Source organism: Hemitrygon akajei, chromosome 2 (assembly GCF_048418815.1).
Source record: "Hemitrygon akajei chromosome 2, sHemAka1.3, whole genome shotgun sequence".
In the NCBI taxonomy this organism is placed as follows: domain Eukaryota; kingdom Metazoa; phylum Chordata; class Chondrichthyes; order Myliobatiformes; family Dasyatidae; genus Hemitrygon; species Hemitrygon akajei.
Genome location: NC_133125.1, coordinates 213214792 through 213226809, shown reverse-complemented (window position 1 = coordinate 213226809; position 12018 = coordinate 213214792). Strand labels below are relative to the sequence as shown.

Below are 12018 nucleotides of genomic sequence, written 5' to 3'. Positions count from 1 at the left end.
AAAATGCGTCTCACTCCATGCGCTGCAAAATGGAGTCCCATAGGTCTACACTTATACAGGCTGTTTAACCCCTTTCCCTTTCTTGACTATCACCCTGTGCCCTACATCTTGGTTGTAACTACCTCTCTAATTATCCTATCTATCACCCCCTCAGTCTCTCAAATGATCCAGAGTTCATCCAGTTGCAGCTCCAACTCCTTAACACGGAGTGTTAGAATCAACAGCTGGATGCATTTCTCGTAGTTGTAGTCGTCAGGGACACTGCAGGTCTCCCTGTCTTTCCACATCCTGTAAGAGGAACATTCAACTATCTTGCCTGGCATCCCTGATTTTCTATCTGAACAAATATATGAAGGAAAAACAACAACAAACTGTGGGGAAATAATACCTACAGCTTTTTGCTTTCTCTCACTCAAGCCTCTCCTCAGTGAAGCAAAGAAGAGCTGAAGCATCAAAATCCCAATTCTCTCTCCGTCCACTCCATCGACGGTCATTCCAACAATGGCTGCTCCACTTTCCGCTGCCTTACTTTAGTTTCTTTCTGTCAATCAGTCACACTGATTGGACACTGTGCTGCTCAAAGCTCCAATCTGCCACAAGTCACTGTCTTTTCTACTCAACTGGTGAACCTGAGTGAACCACCCCTTCTCAGGCTTCGACCTCTGTGATGGAGGCTGCTCAAAGTTCCAGGAGGCAGGTAGTGAGGTGACTGTCAGGAGAGGGAAAGGGAGTAGACAGACAGTGCAGAGTAACCCTGTGGCCATTCCCCTCAATAACTAGTATACCACTCTGAGTGGTGTAGGGGGAATGACACAGTGAGCAGGGCTCTGGCGCTGAGTCTGGTTCTGGGACTCAGAAGGGGAAGGGGGTAGAGGATGAGTACAGTAGTGATAGAGGATTAGGGCTGAGGATGGTGCAGTTGCTTTTCAAACAAAGGCATTTGTAATAAAATTTCAGAAAGAGCAGACAGATAATAGGGCAAAATTTCAGTCAGTGCAATGAGTGGCAGTGTAACAGAGGTCGAAATTGAAAAGGATTATGAATACAGGACTGATGGAGTTATTTCTGAATGCATGAAGTATATGAAATAGTTTTTTGAACCTTTCATAAGCTCTTCTTTTCTTCTTGACTAGATTTACAACAGCCTTTCGCCAAAATCCTTTTCCGTAGTGAATACTGAAGCAAAGTATTCATTAAGTACCTCTGTTATCTCCTCCAGTTCCATACATACTTTTCCACTGTCACATTTGATAGGTCCTATTCACTCACATCTTATCCTCTTGCTCTTCACAGACTTGTAGAATGCCTTGGGGTATTCCTTAATCCTGCCTGCCAAGGCCTTCTCATGGCCCCTTCTGGCTCTCCTAATTTCATTCTTAAACTCCTTCCTCCTGGCCTTATAATCTTATAGATCTCTAACATTACCTAGTTTTTTGAGCCTTTCGTACACCACGGTTCCTGTACCTTACCATCCTTTCCCTGTCTCATTGGAATGTACCTATGCAGAACTCCACGCAAATATCCCCAGAATATTTGCCACATTTCTTCTGTATGTTTCCCTAAGTACATCTGTTTCCAATTTATGCTTCCAAGTTCCTGTCTGATAGCCTTCTATTTCCCCTTACTCCAATTAAACGTTTTCCTAACTTGTCTGTTCCTATCCCTCTCCATGCTATGGTAAAAGAGATAGAATTGTGATCACTATCTCCAAAATGCTCTCCCACTGAGACCTGACAGCGGACCAGGTTCATTTCCCTATACCAGACCAAGTACGGTCTCTCCTCTCGTCGGCTTATCTACATATTGTGTCAAGAAACCTTTCTGAAAACACCTAACAAACTCTACCCCATCTAAACCCCTCACTCTAGGGAGAGGCCAATCAATATTTGGGAAATTAAAATCTCCCATCACAACAACCCTGTTATTATTACACCTTTGCAGAATCTGTCTCCCTATCTGCTCCTCGATGTCCCTGTTACTGGTCTGTAAAACTCATCCTCTAGAGTTATTGACCCCTTCCTATTCCTAACTTCTACCCACAGAGACTCCATGGACAACCCCTCCATGACTTCCTCCTTTTCTGCAGCCATGACACTATCTCTGATCAACAGTGCCATGCCCCCACCTCTTTTGCCTCCCTCTCTGTCCTTTCTGAAACATCTAAAGCCCAACACTTGACGTAGCTTTCCTGCCCCTGAGCCATCCAAGTCTCTGTTATGGCCACAGCGTCATAGCTCCAAGTGCTGATCCATGCTCTGAGCTCATCTGCTTTGTTCATAATACACCTCGCATTAAAATAGACACATCTCAAACCATCAGTCTGAGTGCGTCCCTTCTCTATCACATGCCTATCCTCCCTTTCACACTGACTCCAAGCTTTCTCTATTTGTCAGCCAACTTCCCTTTCCTCCGTCACTTCAGTTCGGTTCCCACCCCCAGCAATTCTAGTTTAAACTCTCCCCAGTAGCCTTCGCAAACCTCCCCACCAGGATATTGGTCCCTCTGGGATTCAAGTGTAACCCGTCCTTTTTTGTACAGGTCAGACCTGCCCCCAAAGAGGTCCCAATGATCCAGAACTCTGAATCCCTGCCTCCTGCTCCAATCCCTCAGCCACTCATTTATCCTCCACCTCACTCTATTCCTATACTCACTGTCACATGGCACAGGCAGTAATCCCGAGATTACTACCTTTGAGGTCTTGCTTCTCAACTTCCTTCCTAACTCCCTGTAGTCTGTTTTCAGGACCTCCTCCCTTTCCCTACCTATGTCGTTGGTACCAATGTATACTACGACCTCTGGATGTTCTCATTCCAGCTTCAGGATATCGTGGACACGATCAGAAACATTCGGGATCCTGGCACCTGGGAGGCAAACTAGAATCCGCATATCTTTCCTGCATCCAGAGAATCGTCTGTCTGACCCCCGAACTATAGAGTCCCCTATCACTGCTGCATCCTCTTCCTTTCCCTACCCTTCTGAGACACAGGGCCTGACTCTGTGCCAGAGGCACGGCCACTGTTGCTTCCCCCATGCAGGCTGTCTCCCCCCACAGTACTCAAGCAGGAGTATTTATTGTTAAGGGGTACAGCCACAGGGGTACTTTCTAGCATCTGCTTCTTGCCCTTCCCTCTCCTGACTGTAACCAGCTATCTGTCTCCCCAGGCCCCGGAGTGACTACCTCCCTATAACTCCTCTCTATTACCTCCTCGCTCTGCCTGACCAGACGAAGGTCATCGAGCTGCATCTTCAGTTCCCTAACACAATCCCTAAGGAAGTGCAGCTCAACGCACCTGGTGCAGATGTGGCCGTCCAGGAGTCTGGGAGTCTCCAGGACCTCCCACATCTGACACCAAGCACAGAAAACCAGCCTCACACACATACTTCCTGTCTGTATTCTACAGATAACCTACCTCGCCTCGACCCTTTATCACCAAAACCCCGTTGAGCCAAAGCCTTCCTACTCTGTCTCTCTCTACTCAGACGCCCGCTGTATTAATCTGTCTTGTTTTTAACACTTCTCACTGTTCTCACTGGCTGACCACCACGAGCTTGCACAGTCTTCAGTTCAAACCGCTGAAGAAATAACAAGGCTGATGAGCTTCGAGCATGGGTCAGTACATGGAACTACAATGGTGTGGCCATCACAGAGACAGAGACTTGGCTGTCATGAGGGCAAGAATGGTTGCTGGATGTTCCAGTGTTTAGATATTTCAAAAGGGGCGGGGGGTGGTAAACGAGGTGGGGGAGTGGCATTGCTAGTTAGGGTGAGTATCACAGCTGCAGAAAGGGAGGGTGTCATGGAGGGATTGTCTACTGAGTCAGTGAGGGGGGAGGTTTGAAACAGGAAGGGAGCAATCCCTCTATTCGGAGCATTCTATAGACCCTCCAAAAGCAACAAAGACACTGGGGAACAGATCGGGAGGCAGATTTTTAAAAGGTGCAAATATAACGGAGTTGTTGTCATGGGAACTTTAATTTGCTTAACGTTGATTGGCACCTGCTTTGTGCAAGAGGATAAGATGAGGTGGAATTTGTTCAGTGTGTCCAGGAAGGATTGGTGTACAGTCTGTTCACAGGCTGACTAGAGACACTCGCTGAGGAGGGAGCTCAGTGAATTTGATTGATTGTTGGGATGAAGGGCTTGTCTTCTGAGGAAAGATTGAGCAGGTTGGACCATGGTCCCTGGAAAATGAGAATATTTGGCAATGAAACAAGACTCTGAGGTAAGAGGACCAAATCACAAACAAGAGAAAATCTGCAGACACTGGAAATCCAAGCAACACACACAAAGTGCTGGAGGAACTCAGCAGGCCAGGCAGTATCTATGGGAAAAGTACAGTCGATGTTTTGGGTGAGGCTGTGCAGAGCTTTGTTCTTGTTATCTAAAACAAGATATACTCACAGTGCAGTCTGTCCAAAGGTTTGGTAGGCTTTCCAGATTAATAACTGTGAGAGTTATCACAGCATGAAAGATCAGATAGTTTAGTTTCTTTTTCCTTTGCAGTTTAGAAAACAGTGATTGAACTTGTGTGTTCAACTAATGTCCCAACTGGCTTCACAGGGCAGATACAGAGGTTTCCATCAGATAACAGTACAGTACAGAACAGAACAGACTCCTTGGCCAGCAATATCAGCAGCAAAATGCCTAATACAACTAATCCCATGTAATTGCATGTGATTCATATCCCCCATTCCCAGCTTGTTCTTTCTCCTGTCTGAATATATTTTAGATATTTTGTTTGTACCCACTCCTCTCAGTTACCTTGTGACACATTCCAGACAATTTCCTCCTTCACCCTAATCCCATGTCCTCTAGTACTTGAGATTTCCACCTGGGAGGAGAAAGCTCTGACTAGCTAGCCTATGTATGCCTGTCATATTTAAAATACTGTACTTCAATCAGGATTCCCATCAGCCTCCAACACTCCAGAGTAAACAATCTTTTTGTCCAACTTTGTGCTGCAGTTGAGACTCTGAGACAACATTTTGTTAAACCATTTCTGCCCTCTCTCCTCCACTGCCCCCACATACCTTCTGTAATGGGGCAAACAGAATATTCCAATTGTGGCCTAACTAAAGTTTTGTGCAGCTGCAACGTGACTTCCCGGCTTTTCTGCTCGACGTCCCAACAGGTGAAGGCAACGGTGCTGTAAGCCACCTTTATCACCCTATTTACCTGTGTTGCCACTTGCAGGGTGCTGTGAACTTGCACCATAAGATTGCTCTGTACATCAATGCTTTTGAAAACATGGAATAGTACAGACTAGGAATGAGATTTTTTACTCTCAGTGTCTATGCTGAATTAAGCTAATCCTTTCCACCTGTACATGATCCACATCCCTTCATTCCCTGCACATTCATATGTCTGTCTGAAAGTCTCTTGGATGTCACTGTTATAACTGCTGACAACACTATCCCTAGCAGCCTGTTTCAGTGACATGCTGCTCTCTGTTAAAAAAAATGTCCTGCATATCCCTTTAATCTTTTTCCTCTCACTATTTGATGTTTCTACTGAAAGGACAAGAATCCGACTGCCTTCCTTATCTATGCCTCTCATAACTTTTTAAACCTCTGTCAGGCATCCCTCCAGCCTATGATACTCCAAAGAAAGCAATCCAAGTTTGTCTAACCTCTCGTTATAGTTCATACCTTCTAATCCCGGCAATCAGTGCATTTAATGTCAAAGAAATGTATACAATATACATCATGAAATTCATTTTCTTCGTAAACATCCACAAAAATCAGAGGAGTGCCTCAAAGAACGAATGACAGTTAAATGTTAGAATCCCAAAGCCCCCCTAGCTCCCCCTCCCACGCATAAAGCAGCAAATCAATGACCATTCCCCCCACCCCACCAGCAAAAAAGCATCGGCAACCCCACCGAGCACTCAAGCGTGTAGCAAAGTATCAATAAAGACACAGACTGGCAGTACCCCAAAGACTACTCACTCACCCGGTATTCAGCATACCACAGGCTCTCCCTCTCCCTAATAGGGAAAAAAGAGGTGTCCCTGTTTCACAGTGAGAGAGGAGATATTACAAAACAACTCACCGATTTATGGTGTTAAAAGTCTGTTGCGTCACTTTTTCTGAGCTCTGTGCCCAAAGTACTCGGGTCTCTGGTCACACACAGCCAGCAGCCAGCTCACTGCTTTCGATCTTCTATCTCCCACGATGCACCAGGTGGCAGAACCAACTTCGAGTCCGCCCGCCTCCAGAGCCACGAAAATCCGGCACCCTGAAGGCACGCTAGTCTTCTAGGCCACGTCCTTGGCATATCGCTCTCCTTTCCTTGTAGCTCATACCTTCTAATCCAGGCAGCATCCTGGTACACCTCTTCCACATCCTCTCCAAAGACACCATCTCCTTCCTGGAATGGGGCAGGCAGAATTGCATATCAAATTACAAGTACTGCTGAGACAAGGTTTTACAGGCTAGCACCACCTCCTCCATCCTCCTTCTGTCCTCATCCTCCTCCTCCTCCATCCTCGACCTCGTCCTCCTCCTCCTTCATCCTCAACCTCGTCCTCCTCCTTCGTCCTCATCCTCCTCCTCCTCCTCCTTCCTACTCCTCCTTTGTCCTCCTCCTCCTTTTAAAGGCAGTTGGTAGTCCAACCTAAAGGTGCATTCCCACCACCGACTGTACTGGAGTGTGGTGTAGAGAGTTGGGAAATAAAACCCCTTCTAGTTGTTTATCAAATGAAAACTAAATTACCCCAAAGAGCCCTATTGTTTGTAAATAATGAAAGACAATATTGTGAATTAAATTCAATTCAATTCCATTACTTAGTAAAGTTTAGAAAAATAAAAAAATTCAACCCCCAAAGCTAGTAGTGCAGCCTGCATTTGCTTTCTTTCAATCTTCACATTGTAAAAGAATATGTTCTACTCTTTCATAATGATAAAACCTACACATCCCAGAGTGATGTTTTCCAACAAGATACAAGGAAGAATTAAGCATAAGCCCAATTCTGAGTCAAGTCAATATAATTCCTTCCCTTCTTGTTTTACCCCCTTCTCCCATCAATCCAACAGTTTTGTGTATTTTGCATTCATAACTTATGCCCATTATCCCACGTCTTGCCATAATCCTCTAATTTGTAACCCCACAACCCCTGAGATTCTGATTTGTTCAGTGGAAGGTCTGTATCCACAGATGAACTTTTAACAGCTTTTTTGGCCAAACAATCAACCCGCTCATACCCCTCAACACCTCTATGTGCAGGGATCCATAAGCAGAAGACATGTAGACCAATACTTTGAATATGAAATAAAGTTTGAAGAGCTTCCAGCAGTAAATCTGACCAACTGCTGGAATGAGCTGTTTTAAGAGAAAGAATCTAAGCAAATTATAACTTTGCAAGGACAAATTTCCTTCACCCACTCTTAGCCACACAGCCAGAATCAAGCACAGATCTTATTAAGTTTAATAGAGCTGTATCATGACTTCCTGACTCCTGTACTGTATTCCCCTAGTGATGAAGGCAGGCATTTGAAACACACCTTTTTTTGCCACACAATCTATTTGCATTGCCACTATCAGGAAGATTGAACTTGGACCCAGAATTCCTCTGTACATCAATGCCAATAACTGTATCCTTTCCACTTGCACTTGACCTTCCCAAGTGCAACACCTCACTTGTTCAGATGAAACTCTATTTGCCATTTGTCTGCTCAGATCTCCAAATGATCTGTGTCCTACTGTATCCTTTGACAACTTACTTCACTACCCACAATTTAATTCAACCAATATTTGTGTTTTCTGCAAAGTTGCCAACTCACCTATCTACAATTTTGTCTCAGTCATTTATATGTTGTATACATACTGTGTTTACAACTCCCCATGGATCCTGTGCATCTCAGAATGTTCAAAGGTTCATTTATTATCAAAGTTCACACTCTGAAATTCTTCTTCTCCGATTAGCTATGAAGCCACGAAAGAAAAGAAAGGTGACATGATCTTCAAACCCCAAATCCCCCCTCCCACACAAAAGAAGCAAACAGGAACAGAATAAGCACATTAACCTCCAAATCCCTCCTCCCACACAATAAAGAACAAAATGGGAACAGGGACATCAACCCCAAAATCCCCCTCCCTGCAAAAAACATGAGCAAGATCAGGCAAAAAACACAGAATATTAAAAAGCTATAGGAATGAAAAAAGAATTCTAGTCCAAGTCCACATCCAAAACACAGAAAACTTGGGTAACACTCTCCAGGCAAAGCGACAGGCCTTTCCCTCTCTGGCAGCGAGTGATTAAAAGACAGGCAGCCAGTGCTCACCCTCCACATTCACCTCAATCTGAATCATCGGGATCAACCCACCATGAGAGGCCATTCAGTTTCCTTACTAAAGCCCATGTAGTCAACATCCACTGCTCCCGTTATAAATCACCTCCTCAAAAACCTCAATGAAGTTTGCAAGACATGTTCTGCTCCACACAAAGCCATCCAGATGCGAGCAAATCCAGTCCCAGAGAATACTCTCCAATAGCTTCTCCATCACTGGTGTAAAATCCATCGGCTATCATGGATTCGTTCTTGAACTATGGAACTACATTCACTATCTCCAATTCTCCAGCATTCCACCATTATCCTCTGTCTTCCGTGGGCAAGACAGAGCAAGGAGTTTTGTCAAAATGCCAGGAATCCCAGAAAATCTCAGAAATTTCCTCTCTTGCCTCTCTCAGTCACTGGAGGTAATGAATCAGTATATGGAGGGAAATTGAAAATTAGGCTGAGTGGTGTCATAGCAACAACCTCTATACAACCTCTGGAACAACCTCTCAATGTCAGCAAGACCAAGGAACTGATTGTAGACTTCAGAAGAGGGAAAGCAGAGGTCCATGAGCCAGTCCTCATTGGTGGATCAGAGGTGAGAGGGTCAGCATCTTTAAATTCCGGGTTGTTACTATTTCAGAGGACCTGTCCTGGACCCAGCAAGCAAAGTTATTTGTGAAGAAAGCACGGCAGTGCCTTTACTTCCTTAGGAGTGTGCTGAGATTCAGCATGACAGCAGAATCAGGTTTATTATCACCGGCATGTGACGTGAAATTTGTTAACTTAGCAGCAGCAGTTCAATGCAATACATAATCTAGCAGAGAGAGAGAAAAAAATAAATAAAATAAAACATAATAATAAATAAACAAGTAAATCAATTACGTATGTTGAATAGAATACATCAAAAATTTTGACAGAAGTTTATAGTTGTGTGGCAGGAAATGTGTTGACTGGCAGCAACATGACCTGATGTGGGAACACCAATGCCTTTGAACAGAAACTCCTGTGAAAGGTAGTGGATTTGGCACAGTGTATCATGGGTAAAGCCCTCCTAACCATTGAGTGCATCTACACGAAACACCTTCATATAACAGCAGCATCCATCATCAGAGATCCTCATCGCCCAGGCCATGCTCTTTTCTCATTGCTGCTGTCAGGTAAAAGGTACAAGAGCCTCAGGACTCACACCACCAGGTTCAAGAACAGTTACGAGCCCTCACCCATCAGACTCTTGAACAAAAGGGGATAACTACACTCACTTGCCCTTCCAGTGAGATGTTCCCACAACCAATGATATTTCCTTCAATTGTTTTTGTTATTTCATGTTATTTATTGCTATTTATATAATTTTGCATTTGCACAGTTTGTTGTCTTCTGCACTTTACTGGATCTTTCATTGATCCTGTTACAGCTACAGTTCTGCAGGTTTGCTGAGTATGTCTGAAGGAAAATAAATCTCAGGGCCTATATACGTACTCTGATAATAACATTTACTTTGTATAGATCAGAAACAGAATCAGGTTTATTATTATCGGCATGTGTCGTGAAATTTGTTAACTTAGCAGCAGCAGTTCAATGTAATACATAATCCAGAAGAAGAGAAAAGAGAATCAATCAATCAATTACAATATACCGTATGTATATTGAATAGATGAAAATCATGCAAAAAACAGAAATAATATATATTCAAAAAGTGAGCTAGTATTCATGGTTTCAATGTACAGTTAGGAATCAAATGGCAGAGGGGAAGAAGCTGTTCCTGAATTGCTGAGTGTGTGTCTTCAGGTTTCTGTACCTCCTATCTGATGGTAACAGTGAGAAAAGGACATGCCCTAGGTGCTGGAGGTCCTTAACGATGGGCGATGCCTTTCTGAGACACCGTTCCTTGAAGATGTCCTTCCTGGGTACTTTGTGGACTAGTACCCAAGATGGAGCTAACTAAATTTACAATCTTCTGCAGTTTCTTTCAGTCTTCTCAGTAACCCCCCCCCCCCCCCCACCCCACCATACCAGACAGTGATACAGCCTGTCAGAATGCTCTCCACGGTACATCTACAGAAGTTTTTGAGTGTTTTTTTTGACATACCAAATCTCTTCAAACTCCTAATGACGTATAGTCGCTGTCTTGCCTTCTTTATAACTGCATCGATATGTTGGGACAAGGTTAGATCCTCAGATATCTTGACACTCAGGAACTTGAAACTGCTCACTCTCTATACTTCTGATCCCTCTATGAGGATTGGTATGTGTTCCTTCATCTTACCCTTCCTGAAGTCCACAATCAGCTCTTTTTTCTTACTGACGTTGAGTGCAAGGTTGTTGCTGCGGCAGCATTCCACTAGTTGGCATATCTCACTCCTGTACGCCCTTTCATCTCCATCGGAGATTCTACCAACAATGGTTGTATCGTCAGCAAATTTATAGACGGTATTTGAGCTATGCCTAGCCACACAGTCATGGGTATAGAGAGAGCAGAGCAGTGGGCTAAGCACACACCCCTGAGGTGCACCAGTGGTGATCGTCAGCGAGAATGAGATATTATCACTAATCCACACAGATTGTGGTCTTCCGGTTAGGAAGCTGAGGATCCAATTGCAGAGGGAGGTACAGAGGCCCAGGTTCTGTAACTTCTCAGTCAGGATTGTGGGAATGATGCTGTTGAATACTGAGCTATAGTTGATAAACAGCATCCTGACATAGGTGTTTGTACTGTCCAGGTGGTCTTAGGCCGTGTGAAGAGCCATTGAAATTGCATCTGCTGTTGACTTATTGTGGCGATAGATCCCACAGGCCCTGGGGATTTATCCACTTTATTTCTCTTTGAAAGACCCAAAACCACCTTCTTTATTTCAAAATGTCCTGGCATAGTAGGATTTCACAGAGTGATTTCACTATCTTCCATTATCTAATCCTCAGTGAACAACTTTTGTTACCCTTTTGCTTTTAACGTATGTAAAAAAATGCCTTGGTATTTTCTTTAATCATAATTGCCAATGGCATTTCTGTCCACTTTTTACACTCCTTATTCCTTGCTTGTGTTCTTTCTGGCGTTCTTTATATTCCTGAAACTTCCTGTCTGAATTCAGCCTCCAAATATTTAACGTGTTTCATCAAGCAGCATCTGTGGAGAGAAAAACAGTTAATGTCTCAAGTTGATGAACTAGGAAAGGTTAGAAATCAATAAACGTGATTGCAAGCAGCTTTAATACATGCGTTATGAATTCATGTTGAATTTTTCCTAATGACTATTATTTCTCCATCTGTCATTAACTACAGGTTCAGGGAGTAAACCTCGGATTCAGATGACGGGATACCGTGGAGTGGGAATCCAGCTTGTGTGTAAATCCAGTGGATGGTATCCTGAGCCAGAGATCCAGTGGATCGGTGGGGATGGAAATGCATTAACAGAGGCTGAGACAAAGTACCACAGAGACTCGGGTCTTGTAAATGCTGAGAGCAGTGTTGGAGTAACGAGGCAATCGTCAGGCAAACTGAAGTGCATTATCAGGAGCGAACGTTTGAAAATAGAACATACGGCAATTATTACAATATCAGGTTTGTAAATTATGATGTTTGATCATTGAAGGAGAAAGGTGATCTAATTTCTACTGAAAACCTAACTACCAAAGAATAGTTTATCTCCATAATGTCTTTGCCAAAATCTTATACCTGTTGAAGACTGTCACTTGTATTTAAACTTAAGTCTACTGTTAGTGACAATTTTGCTGTTTGTGCATC

The 12018-nt window shown here is 43.7% G+C and overlaps 1 protein-coding gene across 1 annotated transcript in view; it reads left to right on the top strand.

The window, feature by feature from the left end:
• The window catches only part of LOC140720593 (butyrophilin subfamily 1 member A1-like), a 327454-nt gene that overhangs the window by 21334 nt on the left and 294102 nt on the right, over positions 1-12018 (top strand). The window contains exon 4 of the mRNA XM_073035429.1: positions 11557-11835. Coding sequence (XP_072891530.1) covers positions 11557-11835 — 279 coding nt within the window. The remainder of the gene's footprint in view (positions 1-11556; positions 11836-12018) is intronic.